Consider the following 16,268-nt stretch of genomic DNA (forward strand, 5'->3'; position numbering starts at 1 on the left):
TGTGAGTGCTTCCGCCCCTCTCCCAAGAAAAGTTGGTCTGATGTCTAGGTAATTTTGCATCTGTTCAGAACTCACAAGCGAAAATAACACACGAGCAGGCAACCGTCATGATGAGAGCTAGTACAGCGCATCCTGCAGTCTATGATTAGCCCTCACGACAAACCCACAACCAATGTCGATTCACGCACCATCTGCTGGCTGAAGTCGGCGCCTATTAGTCCAAAGTCGGCCAGCGAGGAATACGGTAGCCCAAGCCATTATTATGGTTGTAACCACAATCAAGGCAGCAGCTAGGGACGGTGGATCTTTAAGATTTGGCAGGATTCCATCGAAAGGTGTTGCAGAAGGAACTTGGCAAAGATCGGGCCCAGTTGAAAGGGAGTCGGCCATGGTCGTCGCCTCGGAATTCGCTCGACAATTCGGGGGCACGATCTTTTAGGGAACTCTTTGGATGAGAACGGCCGTGAGCTTAGTCTAAAGCACAGAGAATTTTACACGCGCGCATGGGACGTGACCGGAGAAGAGGGAGACAGCTTTGGGCAGTTCCATGCTGTAAATAGACACATGCATCTCAGCATCGGCACGAAGCAGTTCCACTCTGATGGCACCGGTAGATATGTACTCGGATACACTCAACTGCTTTCTTGTACTTAGTAGCATATATGTAGGCGCGAACCGGGGTAGGGACCTGAAAGTTAGCGTTGTTGTTGGTCCTCCGCGAGTGGGAACCAACACTTCTACGTTGCCCGTTAATTGGCCCGGCATTGCGCCACGACCAACAGTCAAGGCTAAGCAGGGACATGGTGCCATTTTTGCGTGGATCACACATCTATTGGAGAGATTTGTTGGTTGCAGCGCAGGATGGCTTAAGCAAATTTCGGAAAGACGATGGAGAATGTTAGGTCCGCGTCGGTTCAGCGTTCCTGTTCTAGTTACCAACGCTTCACCGAGTTGTAACCTGCCGTAGTATTTATTCCAGCTGCAGACAGTAGGCCCACGCCGGTGGATACGGAACCTTACAGTAAATATGGCAATAGACTCAAGACGACGGTCAAGGAGTCAGGAAGGTCCTTGGATCGTCTGTTGCACAGTTCTTGTGGCTCTGACGAATTGCCCATAGTAGAGTTAAGATCTCTCCGATTACTACTTCCATCATTTATAAAAATACGGTTGTCTTTTAAAAATCCTAATTCCATCTCGCCTACGAAAGATTTGGACACGAGGGCTACATGAATAAACTTGAGTATTTGCATCGCCATATGCCCGCCTTCAGTCAACTTGGAAACTCTGTCGTCACTTATTTGCTCCAGTCAGCTGACCGTACGCCGGCGCCCCCACACTTCTCCCGCTTCTATTTCTTGCTTCAGTCTTAGAGCAGACCAACAATCGCTCCCTCTTTTGCCAGTCTCTGGGCGCAGATGTTCCCTCGTGCGCCCGCCTTCACAGAGAAGGATGCGCCTGACCTAACAGGCAAGGTCAGTTGTGTTACTGAGCCCATAAAAAAAAAACGGGGAGCTGACAAGGTCTCGACAGGTCTACATAGTGACAGGTTCGACGTCAGGAATGGGGTTGGAGCTTGCCCGGATCCTCTATTCGAAGAATGCAAAAGTCTACATAGCAGCCCGAGAAAAGGGTGACGCCATTGCGAGCATCAAGAAAGCCGAGCCTGCCTCCAAGGGCGAGCTTGTCTTTTTGCATCTGGATCTTGCCGATCTAAATTCTGTCAAGACATCGGCAGAGTGCTTCCTCTCGACCTCGAGAACCTGTACTACCACCGCCCCAAGCTGAGCATCGAGCGGTACGGCCTTGCCAAAGTGGGCGTTTGGGCGTATGGCGTTGAGTTCTCCAAGCGGTCCAGCGGCGTCTTGGGCGTGCCTCTCAACCCCGGCCTAAGGACGGATCTATTCAGTCAGCAGGGCTTCCTGTTCAGGCTTCAGTCTTATGCACTACCACCCGGTCAACGGTGCGTATACCCAGCTGTTTGCTGGCCTGTCCCCAGAGGTTGCGAAACCTGGAAGTTATGTCCTCCCCTGGGGGCGCATCGGGCCGATCTGCGAGGACTTGCAGCTGGCAGCCAGGCCGGAGAGCGAGGGTGGTGTCGACTTGACGCGCAAGTTTTGGGATTGGAGTGAGAAGCAGGTTGAGAGATTCCTCTGACTGCGATGACGCGGGGTCAATTCTCCTTGGGTTCTTTGATGGTGATGGAGAATCATGTCATATTGGATAGCAGACGCGAGGCTCCTCGATGCAGGCGAGTCTCAAGGCGCCTCATAACAGTACCCATACTGAAGCTAGACTTCACTCGAAGCTATGGTCCCATTCCACCAATCAACTACATAAACAACAGAATTCACCAGGCAATCACCTCCGGCGAGGTGGCCGATTTGGGTAGGCGTCAGGTTTCGATCTACGCCGATGATCCCACGTTCAAGCCGAGCCGGCAACCAGTAAAATATCAGCGACGGTCTGCAAAAGACGGAGGTATTTTCTGACTCTTCGGAGGGTCTTTTTGGCCTTTTGTGCAGTTTTGCTCCCCTAGCGAAGGAGAGCACGCCTGCAATGATCGACCGTTCGTTGAAGCTCGAAGGGCCGTTTGCGTTTTGTTTTGGTGATGTGTGCGCCATGCAAAAACTGCAATTCGACTGTCTGGTGTGACAGAATCTGCGTCTCACCACAGGCTAATCTTCGTTGTGTCTTTATCTTCTCAGTACTCTGCTCTCGAAAGTTCATCACCTGTTCCCTGAGTCGACCAGGTTACATGTTCTTGAATGCGGCCTTCCCATTGAACCGTCCAACTTGGCAAGGAAAGGATCCGAATAGCATCAGAAGTGGAAGCAATATGGCTAGATTTCTTTTTCGTAATGATGGGCTCGTCCTTCTCCAGTTCAGCAAGTTCAGCATCTCCTGTCAACTTGCTATGCCAGCCGAGTCGAGGAGCCATCAAGACATCACGGCGTCGCCATCAGACACTGTCCATTCTGGCTGCTCGATAATTTTTTTTTCTGGTATGATTTATTATGGAATCGTGATTTGACTTTCGGCAGGCTGAGATGTGATCTCCTTGATATGGGTTAGCAAGAGGTTTCGACAGCTACAAAAGTAAGCAGAGATCCTTGGCAGGCATGGGATCATTTCGCCCCAGGCTTCTTGACAATTTGCTTCTCTACCTAACCGGTGCAATCTCTTACCCTGTGACGACTTAATCGTCATGCTTTGCAACGTGTGTAAGGATGGACTTGAGGGGATGTGGGATGCCAGTCGCAGCAAGCGGCTTGCGCTGCTAGCAGACTTCATGGGCAACAATTACAGCACCTTGGTGGGAATTCTACACAGTACCGATGTTCCGTGCATTTTGATCGGCTATATTATTGAGTGGTCTCGTTTTTAATCTGTACACATATGCTTCTTAAGCAGTATGCATCCAGTCCCTTTGTACAGTGATAAACGCTTAAACACCCAGCGTTAAAAAAAAAAATACAATGCCGATAACAGTAGGTTTCGAACACGATTATAGCTTGTGGCTAAGAAAACAGTGACAGCCTTGTGACAGCCGCACAGACGAGGCTAGCAAGAACCGCTTCTGGAGGCGCCATAGACTAGAACCGTCGACATAAGTAGCCCAAGAAGTCGGGCAATCAGTCATGCGGCGAATTATATTATTGCAGTACAGTGAATCAGGAAACTCGGCATGATCCAACATCTGACCAGCTACCTCAAGGCCTTTTAATGAAACATTCTCCATGTACGAGGAGGTCCTACAAGCACAATATGGAGGAAGTGCGAGCCCTCATCTAGCAGCCCAAGGAACTATGACTACTTCTTAGTAACCTCCAGTTCTGCCTTAGCCGTTTTGTACGCCTCCAGATCGAATGCACCATCATCCAATTCGTCGTCATCACCAATCCATGCGAATACCACGCCGAAAACGCTCTCACCAGTGACCGTGCTACCATCCTCGGTGAGGAAATGGATCAGACACAGTTTCTCAACATACTTTTCGGCCTCGTACGCCACAAGCCGGTCCTTCCTCGCAGTTCCCTCGATCTCGCATGCCATCCCTTTCACCTCAACCCTCGGGTCCTGGTCGGCAACAAACAGAGGGAAAGGACCCCACATCTTGAGGTGGCCACGATTTCTGAGGACTGCTGGTCTCATGACAGGTGGTGCCTCTGAGCTGAGGATCTTCTGGGCGATGCCTGGATCCACCAGGGTTCCGTAGAAGAAATAGGTCTCCTTCCTCTCGCGTTGTTTGATCTTGACCGCCTGGCGCTCTTCACTCTGACGTAAATCCTCGGCCAGGATGTCGCGGTCCGGGTTCTCACTTTGATCCTTGAGAAAGGACGCGTACGACGCAGAAAATCCGCGTAACTCTTCTTTGGGAGGTTCGGAATCTTTGGGAGGTGCCTCTGTCGGGATGGGTGGATTTTCATCATCCTATTTGCAACATCTGTGCCAAGATTAGCCTGGGGCAAATGCTTGTCGGGTTCCATTGTGTTGAGAACGGAGAGGCAGTCAGAAACAGCTGCCTTGATTCGTGTCAGAAAATTGTCATTAGCGTTTTGAACTGTTCTGGCTGATTTTTGGTTGCTCTCGATTTGGAAGTCGGGCCGTTGAAGCAAGTTCTGTACGTTTGCTGCTGATGGGAGTTGTGAAACTTGACCCACAGATAGGTCACTGGTTTACTTTATTAGTACCCGAGATGGCTGCAGGTGATGCAATCAGGGAGTACTATTTCCTGTTGAGCCACCGGCGTAAGGGGTAGTCAACGGGCCTCTGAGGGGTCTCAGTTAGTCTGATGTGTTGGTAGCGGGTGTGGGGGCCCAGTATTTGGGTTACTGGTCAGTCTACTATTTATGCGTGTATCCACTACTAGGCCTAGCATCTCCAGCCGCCCATGCAGCGAAACACAGCTGAATGGGTGCCAACATGTTCCCAGGTTGTTAGGTTGACTCTCTCTGTGACAAATCTTGCTTAGCTCTATGTTATTTTTGTTTTATCTAAATCAAAGCCTAGAGGTACAGATTTCTTTGCTCCAAGTCCAGAAACCTGGCGCGTTTCTACCCAATTGGAACTGGGCGTAGGTCAGGACCTCAAAACCATCCTATCCCTCATTCAGCTGTATTCCGCCGTACCCCTGTTGAATGTACCTGTTATAAGACTTTGAATCACCAACATGCATATTGGCAGTCACCTATCATCTCAAGGACCATGTGCATCCACTGAATGAAGACGTATCACACAACCGAGGCCGTAATGCAGTGCTGGGCTGGTGGTCAGTTGCCTTGCTGGGTATGTCCACCAGTGGCACAGCAATGTATGCTTTTAGCCTCCAGCATCAATTGGTCAATTTTGAAACCTTCACGTTGGAAAATCACTTTGAATGGGACATGGCCAGCCGCGCGCCTGCCAGTCCGGGGCCGTTGGCCATGGTTCACGCCATCAGGTCGCCTCCTGAACTTGACCTCGACACATGCAGCCTTATGGCATAGAATCGCCTCACTTTCGCGCGGCAGTGGGACTTCATCTGGACGAGGGAGCCTTCTAAAGCCAGACTCTGGTGAGTATGGTCGTGATATAAGAAGGCACGTCCAGTTCAGATCTGAATGAAGTACTTCCTCATACTTAGACTTGATCAACATTAACTGCTTAAGCACTCAAACCACTCAAGCATTCCAGCTCCTCAAGCGATTAAACAGTATAGAACCCTTTCCAGCATTGGTTTTTTCTTCCATCAGAATTACCTCTTGTCTCACGATTCATCATCTACAACACATCTGTTCTCAAAGCCTTAGATACTCGCCAACTACACCCAGAAGAAGTCCACAACAGATTATATCGACATGGCCAGTTCATCGAAGTTGCAGGTAGCGGGCAATGAGTTGAGGGTCGGCTGCGAAATAGAGACACTTATGTCTCTAGTGAATGCTCCTCCTCCACCTCCAAAAGAACCGTGGTCGAGGACTTTAGAGGTTGCCAAGGTTGTCTGCGACTCGTACGGAAGACTGCCAGAGGAACGGCGCAGTTCGCTCGCTTCTTCACCCGAACTTCGAAGACCTCCCCTACCAAGGTCCTATGTATAGGAGTTGGATCTTGACCGGGGATTCAACTATCAGAGGACGTAAACCGGGTTTATGTAAGTATTTTGTTTTATACTCCACGCCCACACCCTCCAATTATGTTGCAAAAAAAGATGAGAGATCTTCGCGTGGAATCCTCGCATCCTTAGATGACTGATTCGATTTTCCCTTAACCACTGCCTGGGAGTCGCGAACTGACCTGTCACCAGATCCGGTTGAATTTGTTTCGCCTATAATGACTTTTCGCGCCTCAAATGAGTGGCGTGATGAGATAAGTGGACTATTCAGCGGGCTGACCGCCCTCTGCGCGTTCCAGGGAAATCAAAGCTGTGGCTTCCACGTCCACATTTCTCCTTACGGCCAATATTGGAGCCTGCCAGAGCTCAAGGGCATATGCAGAGCAATCATCCACTTCGAACGCGCAATGGCTGCCTTGCTCCCACCTCACCGGACTGGGAGTTACTGGGCCAAAACCCACAGCAACAACGTCAAAAAGTTCATGGGCAAGACTGTGGCTGGCTGTATTAAGCTCATCCAAGCTTGTAAGAGCATTGAAGACTTGATCATGCTCATGAACGAGGGAAACAGGTACTTCGCTTGGAACTTCATGAACCTGGATCAGGACCATTTGAAGACAGGTACGATAGAGTGGCGACAGCCGGCGGCCATGACCAGCGAACGGGGCTGCCTCACTTGGGTGGAATTGGCTATCGCTTTCGTGCTAGCCGCACGAAGATCCGATGTCGACTGTACAAAGTATCCAGGGACCGTCCAAGGCCTCAAAGAGTTTACGTCCAATGGCCTGGTAGATGGCGCGAGCGACGTGCGTTATCTCAATGCGGTCTTCAGCAACAAAACTGGCGCCGCTACGCTGGTCACGCCGGAGATACCCAGCAATGCTGAGCTAGAAACCAAGGTCAAGGAAGATCAGAAGAAGAATCTCATGCTGAGGAAGTTGAGCGAAAAGCTGGCGGCTGAGGCTGCAGCAAGGAAGGCTGCTGCCAGTGCTGGAAATGGCAGGGGCAATGGCGGTCGGAGATTCTAAGAATCCAAAAATGCTAGGAGGGTGCAGAGTAGACGGTTTATAAGAATTCTTACAGAGATAAGGCTATCAAATAAAAGAGGCAGGTGATTTATCGCCACCTATCTAGGGTCTCTATCTAATCCAGCCGCTGGACGGTTTACATGTCGTCAGCTTGGTTGGAACACGCAGGCAGTGTAGCAACTAGCAAATGAGAACACTAATACGTGGAATTTCTCTACGTGTCTCATTAAATTCACTTTTCCTCTCATCCTATATTTCTTTCTTCTTATAATTTTATAAGATGTTACCCTTGAGAGAATTGTTTAAAGGGTTAACCGTTGGGAAGGGATGCAGAGACTAATAGTGTGATAAACACAAATTAGACCCGAAAGATGACAACATGAACTTCAACTTCGGACTGTCCAACCACGATCCTAAGGCATGGTCCACCATGGAGACCTGGATGAGCACACGTTTCGATTCTCATCCCCAATGCAACCTGTCGAAGACATTCACTTCGTATCGACCAACTCGTTTGCTCAAGCTGGACACTCCACACACATTCCACTTTGTCCCAGGGACCGAGCGTTCCCAGACCCTACAGGATAAAGCGTTGAGCTGTTGCTGGGGTACGAAGATTGTTGAGCATCTGCTACGACTACTACAATCAACTGTCGAAGACTTGAGCCAGGAACAGCCAGTCGACAACTTCCCAAAGACCTTCAGGGATGCTATAGATGTTTCTCAACACTTTGGCGTCGATTACATTTGGATTGATCGACTATGCATCTTCCAAGGCTCCACCGAGGACTGGCAGAGGGAAGCATCAACAATGCAAGACGTGTATAGGAACGCACTATTCAGTGTTTCAGCACTTGGCGTGGAAAAAGCGAACGCTTAATCCGTCAGCGGATCAAGCCTTATATATCCTTCAACACTTGGTGCCCAAGACAACCAAGACGGGTACTTCTTTGAGCGGGATTCAATAAGGGCGGCGCCAACAATTGTCTCTTTCAAGCTGACAGAAGACGGCGAGGAGAAGGCGTTTAGATTCGGTCTTGAGAAGGGCTGGTCGTGGTGTCTATTCTTTCAGAACGAGCCTCTGGCCTAAAGATCCTGGGTTGTCTGAGAACGACTTCTCGCACCTCGGACCCTGCATTTTGGGTCCAAGCAGGTGTTTTGGGAATGCCGTGAGTCGACTTGCTGTGAGATGCACCCAAAGGGTGTCTATTGTTTCAGAGGTGACAACGATGACGAAGATGGCGGGACACAAGAGACGGATCGAAACCCCAATCATCCCTTCCTTTGGAAGCAGCTGTTAGATGCGCCGGACCGGAGGCATTCCTGCGACCCATATGAACAGCTCTTCACCGACTGGAACATGTTGACCAAGTACTACGCCAGTCGGGAACTGACTGTACCCAACGACAACCTGGTTGCTCTGTCCGGATTAGCCAACAACATGAAGGCCAGACTTCAGCAATTGAGACCAGGGCCGCATCGGTATCTCGCCGGCCTCTGGGAAGAGACATTGATTGACACACTTGTGTGGAACGTCAGGGCCCCGGCCAGAAGAGCATTGAAGTATCGGGCACCATCATGGTCTTGGGCATGCCTCGATGGATATCTCAACCTCATAGGATGCAAGCATGGGGACATGATTTCCTTCACATCCATGGTCTCCGTGGAGATGAGGTACCTCGGCAAAGAGGGCACAGGAGAGGTTGATGGCGGCATACTGACATTGGCAGGGCCGTGTGCTTTGGCCAAGATAGACATGGAGAAGAGGAGTCACCAGTGGTTTGAGAACGAGAAAGACGTTCGAATTATCCAAGGCGACGATGGAAGTAACCTTTACGAGAAGGACGAGACCAAAGTCAAAGTTTATTTTGATGCCTTGCATGATCTTACCGATGATGCTCTTCTTATATGGGTGTGTGCTCATCATTTCCATGACGAGAAATGGTTTGGCCATGACCTGGTACTCGCCCGCGTGGAAGAGGATAAGCATCACGGGTTGGGCATGGCAAGCTGCCAATTTGATGACAAGGAAGATGCACGAGCATTTAGCGCCAGATTTTCCCAGAAGCAGATCAAAATCATCTGAGTTGAGCATGCGACTTGGAGGTTGAGATACCGGGAAGGAACGGTGTTTAGGGCCGAGTGTGCTTGAGGAGTAAATTTGTTAGCAACCTGGGTAGGAAGTTTCTCCCTCCAGACACATCAATACAACACTCGGGCTAAGACCAACCTATATGAGCTATTCCTCAGGGTCAAAATTGCCAGCTTTGAATACCTACATAAATACCTACCTAGGCACATATCTAGGTAGGCAAGCGTAAAGACTGTTCTCAGCCGACTGGCGGCCCCTTGGTCTCTGAGTTGTGATGCAGTCTTGAGCGCGTACAAGTGTATTAGAGGCCACGCAATTGCATAAGGTGTAGGCGGCTGCATTGCTCAAGCACACACCATACCGGGGCTGCCCACGTACCAAGAGTTCCTCTAAGGCTTCTTGGAGCTGTCAAAACTTTAAATCAGGGAGACATCGTCATCAAGATCAAGGACCCCTTCCTTCGAAACATGCTCTGTGGGCTACTAAGTAAATCTTTACCTGTACGTGGTCTGAGACTCTACGCCTAAGAGAGTCAGAGTTGGGGAGCAAGGAATGACTGAAGCAATAGTCATGACGGCCGTCTAGTCTCATGCACTGTGGTCAAGCGCGCTCTCCGACGAGACGGTGACGCTTCGGGCTGGGGATCTTGGCCAGATACGATTTAGAGGGTCTCAGGTGCAATCAGGGTACCACCGCCTGCCCGGCCGAGGACCTGGAGATCTGGGTCCAAAGTGGCCCAAAGGTGGTCCCAGGTGGGGCGCCATGCCGCCACTACCGAAAGCAAAAGCTCTAAAACGAGACGACAACGTGGGACTGGATCTTGAGCTGCAGATGGGAAGGTGGGGCAGCCGACCAAGCTTGCCAATTTACTGCAAGTGCTAGGCACGGTACTTGGTACATGCCTTAGGGGTCAGTCGCACTGCGCCTCATGGGCCTGGGCCGTCCGAATGGCGTCCGACGTTACGCCAACCCTCCCCTTCACCAACCTTCCTGCCGACCCTGATCCTATGTCCGAAGGGCGGGAGGCACATGCGAAAACAGGGACGTTACACACACCACTCACACACTCCCTCACCGACCCAGCCAGTAGGGACTCGAGCACATGCCATCCACGATCTGCGACGACTTGCGGCCGCCGACAAATCAAGCAGAGGCGCTGACTCTGCCCTGCTAAACCGCCCGCGCCTTTAATCTACAGCACCCTACTCATGTCCGTCCGCCCATCATCGCATGCCCAAAACCAGCCGAACCTCTGATTCCCCGTCGATGGCCGCGTGCACCAAGATGTTTCACCCTCCTGCAGTCCACCGTCTCTGAAGCACTTTCAACTCGGCCTACTCAGCTCGTTGGCCCCTGGCATGTGAACAACGACGGCTCGAGATGACGGAACAGGATGCCAGCCCTCAGCAGCGCCTCCTCCAACCGCCTCGCGGCCACCGACCGGCCTCGCAGGACCGCCATGCTGCCCCAGCCAGCCCAGAGGTGGGCGAGTCGAGCGCCTCCGGCAGCATCATGAACAGCACCTGGACCACCGATGCCACCCTGGCACAGCGGCCCTCCCACGACGACGCTCCGGTCAACGGCCACGCAGGCGGGCAACAGAGGAGCAGTGATATCGCAAGAGAAAACAAGCGCCAGCCTCACCACTCGAAACCGTACAAACCACGATCCAGCGGCGCATTCCTCCTTTCCGACCCCTTTGAAGACGCAGTCGTGGAGGACACTCGACCGCACAAGCACCGCTCGCGGCGCACAGCTGAAAAAGGCAAAAGCAAAAGTCAGCGCAAATCAACAACACATAGCGATGAGCACATACAGAATGGCAGGCATTCAAGCCTGGGACTGGGCCTAGGCTTATCCCCAGACCCAGGGAGCATGGGAAATGGTTCTGCAGAAAGACCGCCACGTACTTCCCCTGGAGCCCTGGGGGGCGATACCAGGCAAGATCAGCTGCAGGAGAGTCCGAGGGCACCATCCCCTCGCACGTCGACGTCATCGCTGGATATGGAATCGACGCAAATTGTCAATATGGCCTTGAATCTGAGCGAGTCGAGGCGCATGGCGCAGAGAAGGAATGCGTCGCAGCCGTTGCCGCCAAGACTAGTACCGCTGGCCACAGATAATACCGTGGCAGGAAGCCTTAGACAGCAGCTGCAACAACAGAGGCGGGTCTCACGTACCATGTCACCAAAGCCAGAACGTGGAGCATTGTCGAGATTAGGGTCCAGCGGGAGAAGCAGCTCCCTACAGCCCGCCTTCGACCCTACGAACGACGGTGGTGGCTACAGGTACCACTTTTCTAGTTCGACTTTGGCGAGGGCTCAGAAGGCGAAGGATTACATGGATCTTCTTGCTCAATACCGCCGGGCACTCGAGCTGCTACCGCCCTTGAAACCAAACACATTATCCAAGACGTCGACCACCAGTGACTATGCGCTCTCGGGCTCTACATCTGCAAATCCGCTTAATTTCGACACCGCCGGTCAGATTGGCCGCCCATACGATCCATTACAGTACATCAGGAATCGCAAGGTCAGGGCTAGGGAGAGGAAGACCATCGATGGCGAGAGCCAAGGCTTTGGCGATGTGAGTAGGGTCACAGACTGGGTGGACGAGGTTGCGAAATGGGTCGCCACTCGCCAAATTCGAACTCCGGGCAGCTCTGCCCTTCCACCATTTGCTGGCGCAGACGTCTTCACGGTTGAGACATCCCCGCCGTCCCACGTGTCCCGGACCTCAAACGCTATCACGAAGCCGAAACGACCTAGGAACGACTGGACCATCGAGCCGGCTGATCTTGTGGCAGATATCTATTGGCTGGAACAGGATGACCATAAAAGACTGGTTGAAGACCGCAACTGGCGGCGCGTCTTCCCACAAGACTCGGGGTTATACCGGCCGCTTTCACAAGCCACAAACGAGGCTTCACCTGCGGTTCCATCTAAGCATGCACAGCTCCAACTATCAGGGGCGGAAGACGGGCCAGGAAAGTCAACTGCGGACGCTAAAGCGACCAAGGCCGATCATGACCATGCCTCAGGTGGTACGCGTGAAAGAGCTCGCCAGAAGTTGCAGGAGCTTAGGAGCTTCCATCGGCACACAAACTCCTCACATGGTCATTCGCACAATCCACTCCGTCGACGGGACTCGTCCTCCTCAAGTTCATCTGATTCGGACAGCCAGAAGAAACGCAGCAGAAAGAACACAATAGATATCGACAAGGATATTCTTGAGAAGCAGATGATGGAAATGATAGCGCGGGAGGAAGCTCAAGAAAGCGAGGCCAAATTGTCACAGGAGCCCGAGCTAAAGGAGGCCAAGTCCCTTCCGTCAAACTCTATCAGACCAGAACGTCTGGAGAACTCGGATTCAACTGGAGGTAGTCGCCAGCACAGCCGAAGAGGATCCTTTAGCAACGTTGGCGGTGTTGAGGAGAAAAATCACGCCGATCGACCCAAGATCACTTCGTCACAGCGCCCGAGTCGGGAAAGCCTGGAAGTTCCTCCATTCTGGGGAAGGCCGTCGATGGAATCTGAGTCTTCTCCTCCAGACTCGCCCGAAGCCCGCACCTCGCGTCGCGATAACTACTTCATACCTGGCATTGGCACAAACCTGTCGCCAGCTTCCAGTAGGACTGGATCGCCGTCCAGGAATCCATTCTCCAAAGTCAAGCAGATGTTCCGCGACCGTAGCCGGGAGCGACCTTCGGAACGCCAGCACGAGATCCAATCGAGTGAGAAGGAGGATGGTGTTGAAGTTGCCGCTGTGTCCTCCGACAGGCTGTCTAGTACCCCCGAACTGGTGGACAAACGAGGACGATCGCGGTCGAGGAATGGCTCCGTTGGGCCAGAGCCGAAGATTATTACATCACGGCTCACCGGTGACAGCCAAAAGTCGCACCGCAAGACGAACAGCATGCGCTTGGCAGACCCCGGCGCCGGCCTGCGAAGTCTTTTCAAGGGGCCGCGGATCGACAGCGTCCTCAAGTCAGGTGTCTCCAAGGTCAGCGAGCTACTGTGGAAGAAAGAGTCGGAGGCTGAAGATTCTGACTCCTCGACTTCATCTTCCGACGGCACGGATGTCGAGGAGCGCGGTAGACGCAAGCAGGGCAAATCGCTGTCTCCGACTGCCTCGATCAGAGGCCGTCCAGGGCACGTCAAACAAGAGTCGAAACACTTCCTCGACGTCATGCCTCCATTCGTGTCTGCATCGGACGGCCGCCATGCACCTCCAGGTGTGTCGCTCTCGAGGCCGGCTAGTCGCCGGTCGACCCGATTTGAGCTCCTGAAGCCTCCCAGGATAGATATCTCGGTTGCAGACTCGTCCGCGGACACACAAAAGGACCCAGAAGTCGATATCTCAGACTCCGAAATGCGCATGAGTAATATCCACGAGGAGCCGGTGTTTGGTGGCAGACGTCCAGGCTCAGCGTTGTCTGCACAGTCGCCCAAGACCCGCCGGTTCTCGGCAGCTTTCAACAGGGACAGCCGTCATTTCTCTCTATCGGAGCAGACTTCCGTGCCCGAACGTGCGCCGTTGACCAGGCGGGAAGTTGCTCGTGTCAAGGCCCTTATGCTCAGCTCTGGCGTGATGGCCATGAATATATCCCGTCGGGCCCACCAAGCCCAGGTCCTCGATGTCATGACGGCCAACGAGAGCAGTGACGTTCTTTCGGCGCTCGGCAACAGGGTCTCGTGGCCCGAGATCACTCAGCTTGCGCCTGCAGACCAGCGGCAGGAGCTCCTCAGAAAGCCCATCTCGGAGGCAGATCTCTTCCCCGTGACGGCACAGGTGCTCGGCACGGCGATCCAGACGTCCAGGCAGCGGTGGGAGTCTGCGGCCGAGTCGTTCCGGCACAGGACCCGCAGCGACATCAACGGGCAGATCGAGCAGCTGCGGACGCGGCTGCAGCTGGACCTGAGCGCGATGACCCGTGCGGCAGCGGAGGAGGCGGACGAGGTCAGCGGGGACCTTGTGGACGGGCAGCGCCGCAAGGTCAAGGCTGTGGTGGACGTCATCGACAAGCTATCGCGGCGGCGAAGGCGGCGTTTCCGCTGGGCGCGGCGCGCGGGCTGGCTGGCGCTCGAGTGGGCGCTGGTCGGGTTCATGTGGTACGTTTGGCTCGTCGTCATGATCGCGAGGGTGTTCCTCGGGGTCGGCAAGGGCTTCGTCCGGGGCGTGAGGTGGCTGCTGTGGCTGTAGGGCGTGTCGCGACACCACGAGCACCTCCTCAACCACATGCACCTTTCATCTTCTCATCCTGTGATTCCTATTTAATATGTGGCATAGCATACGGAGTTCTGTCTGTCATTTTTGTTCCCCCCGTCGAAAGCATAGCAGATCCGCGTTCCCTCTTCGCCATGGTTTGGATAAAGGAGGAAAGATGGCGGGCTAAACTGCACATTGATACCCCCGCTGAAGGGTTATCCTCCTGTCTACATTCTTTGATTTTAATCTAGTAATACCGTCTTCTTTGTATACGCATGGGGCAGCTGGGAACTGGGAAAGGGCGATTATGGAAAGGGATTACAACTTTGTATTGCTCTCCCAAAAGCGAGTTTTGGACATTTCACATGTGGGGATGGGATACACTGGTCGTTTGGGAAATGACCGCGCAGAGAGAGTCCTCCCGAGGCTTTCGCTATTTCCGCTTTGTCTATACTTTTTACTACACGCACATATCATACAGACATTCTCCATCGGATGATGCTGTCATCTGCTGTGATCGCCATTTGCGTATGGTCCATGACAAAATTATGGCAAGGGTCATGTTCAGTCCATAATGTGTAGGACCCTATTCTGCCTACTTCCCTGATGTCCCAGAGTAATTCTTAGCTCCTACGTTGTCGATTTTCCTTTATTTTGCTCACCCTGATTACGTTTGTATGAACGTTCATACAGACTAGAACTTGCGGCTGCCATGGAAGACATCGCATAATATATTTGCAATCGTGAATCGCACCTGCACTCTAATCATATTGACACTGACGTTTGGTTTTGCTGGATGAACATGCCCGTCATTCGAGCCCAGTGACCCGCCATCATCCCAATTTGTCCAGTCGCGACGTTCAAGCCTCCCGTTTGCCTCGACCACGCCCCGCTCCCCAGATCTCTTGCTCTCAACACCAGATCTTCTGGGGATCCTCGGCGCCTTCAATCTACCCCAGCCGATCCAAATCGATCGAAATCCATCCCAAAGGTCGTCTCTCCTGCGGCTCGCATGCTATCTCGCCCAAGTCCCAACGCGATGGCCACGCCCACTCCCGCAGACGACGTGGTCATCAAGGCAAGCACCAGCGACCCAGCCAACGAGGAGCAAGCCGTACAGGAGGACCTTCTGCAGGAGGACCTGCTGCAGGAGGAGGAAGGACCCGCGCGTTTCCCTCTGTCGACACAGGAGCAGCTCCAGGCCATGGCCCGCCGCCGCGAAGCAGCCGTCTCCTTCAAGAATCAGGTCAGCGAGTGCCGCCTGGCTCTGAGGTACTCTGTCATCGGCTGGACAGGCACCCTAGACCCGGTCAGTCGGAGGCAGACGCTCTTCTTCCACCCTTCCCCCTTACGCAATGCTCTTCCCTTGTCTTTCCCACCTACCCACCTACCTATCAAGTCACTCAGTTTGCGAACTACAAACGACACTGGCTCACACAGACCAACCACGCACAGGAGAAAATCCCCACCGCCCTCTCGAACGCCCCCTCGATCCGGGACCTCGACGCACAGATGGACAAGCTGGAGCGAAAGCTGGCGCCGTTCCTGCCGGCCGATAACAGCAACAACGGCGGCCAAGGCCTGGGTGCCGAGGCGCTGGCCCGCGTGGAGCGCGTGCGCGCGGCGCTGCTCGAAGTCGAGCCCGGGGTCAAGTCCACGCGGTTCATCAAGCCGGTGCTGGACGGGGTCGAGCGGGGGGCCCGCGCCTCGGGGATCCTACCGCCGCAGGACAACGTGGGGTGGGTTTGGTCGCTGTCATTTGACGACTGGTTCATCTGGCGCGCGGGGGAGGGCGCGTTCGTGTCTGCCAGGCACGGGGTGAGGACCGACTTCGTGGCGGCTTGAG

At 53.3% G+C, this 16,268-nt stretch overlaps 7 protein-coding genes across 7 annotated transcripts; 6 read left to right on the top strand and 1 right to left on the bottom strand.

The window, feature by feature from the left end:
- Nucleotides 1–1,418: 1,418 nt before the first annotated feature.
- INS49_002646 (uncharacterized protein) lies at nucleotides 1,419–2,157 on the top strand (the record flags this gene model as incomplete). Its single annotated transcript, XM_043163453.1, has 4 exons — nucleotides 1,419–1,475; nucleotides 1,534–1,549; nucleotides 1,729–1,963; nucleotides 2,079–2,157. The coding sequence occupies 4 exons, from the start codon at nucleotides 1,419–1,421 to the stop codon at nucleotides 2,155–2,157; spliced, it is 387 nt and encodes a 128-aa protein (XP_043031959.1).
- Nucleotides 2,158–3,813: 1,656 nt separating this feature from the next.
- INS49_002647 (uncharacterized protein) lies at nucleotides 3,814–5,524 on the bottom strand (the record flags this gene model as incomplete). The annotated part of the gene is made up of 2 exons (XM_043163454.1): nucleotides 3,814–4,434; nucleotides 5,501–5,524. The coding sequence occupies 2 exons, from the start codon at nucleotides 5,522–5,524 to the stop codon at nucleotides 3,814–3,816; spliced, it is 645 nt and encodes a 214-aa protein (XP_043031960.1).
- Nucleotides 5,525–6,501: 977 nt separating this feature from the next.
- Nucleotides 6,502–7,122, top strand: INS49_002648 (uncharacterized protein; the record flags this gene model as incomplete). Its single annotated transcript, XM_043163455.1, has 2 exons — nucleotides 6,502–6,715; nucleotides 6,842–7,122. 2 exons carry the CDS (start codon nucleotides 6,502–6,504, stop codon nucleotides 7,120–7,122), a joined length of 495 nt encoding a protein of 164 aa, XP_043031961.1.
- A 379-nt stretch (nucleotides 7,123–7,501) lies between these two features.
- INS49_002649 (uncharacterized protein) lies at nucleotides 7,502–8,002 on the top strand (the record flags this gene model as incomplete). The annotated part of the gene is made up of 1 exon (XM_043163456.1): nucleotides 7,502–8,002. The coding sequence occupies one exon, from the start codon at nucleotides 7,502–7,504 to the stop codon at nucleotides 8,000–8,002; it is 501 nt and encodes a 166-aa protein (XP_043031962.1).
- Nucleotides 8,003–8,311: 309 nt separating this feature from the next.
- Nucleotides 8,312–9,208, top strand: INS49_002650 (uncharacterized protein; the record flags this gene model as incomplete). The annotated part of the gene is made up of 1 exon (XM_043163457.1): nucleotides 8,312–9,208. One exon carries the CDS (start codon nucleotides 8,312–8,314, stop codon nucleotides 9,206–9,208), a length of 897 nt encoding a protein of 298 aa, XP_043031963.1.
- A 1,386-nt stretch (nucleotides 9,209–10,594) lies between these two features.
- INS49_002651 (uncharacterized protein) lies at nucleotides 10,595–14,416 on the top strand (the record flags this gene model as incomplete). The annotated part of the gene is made up of 3 exons (XM_043163458.1): nucleotides 10,595–10,991; nucleotides 11,171–11,292; nucleotides 11,465–14,416. 3 exons carry the CDS (start codon nucleotides 10,595–10,597, stop codon nucleotides 14,414–14,416), a joined length of 3,471 nt encoding a protein of 1,156 aa, XP_043031964.1.
- A 1,045-nt stretch (nucleotides 14,417–15,461) lies between these two features.
- Nucleotides 15,462–16,267, top strand: INS49_002652 (uncharacterized protein; the record flags this gene model as incomplete). Its single annotated transcript, XM_043163459.1, has 2 exons — nucleotides 15,462–15,731; nucleotides 15,863–16,267. 2 exons carry the CDS (start codon nucleotides 15,462–15,464, stop codon nucleotides 16,265–16,267), a joined length of 675 nt encoding a protein of 224 aa, XP_043031965.1.
- Between the last annotated feature and the right edge of the window lies 1 nt (nucleotide 16,268).

The sequence above is a fragment of the Diaporthe citri genome (genome assembly GCF_014595645.1).
Source record: "Diaporthe citri strain NFHF-8-4 chromosome Unknown scaffold_1, whole genome shotgun sequence".
NCBI lineage: Eukaryota > Fungi > Ascomycota > Sordariomycetes > Diaporthales > Diaporthaceae > Diaporthe > Diaporthe citri.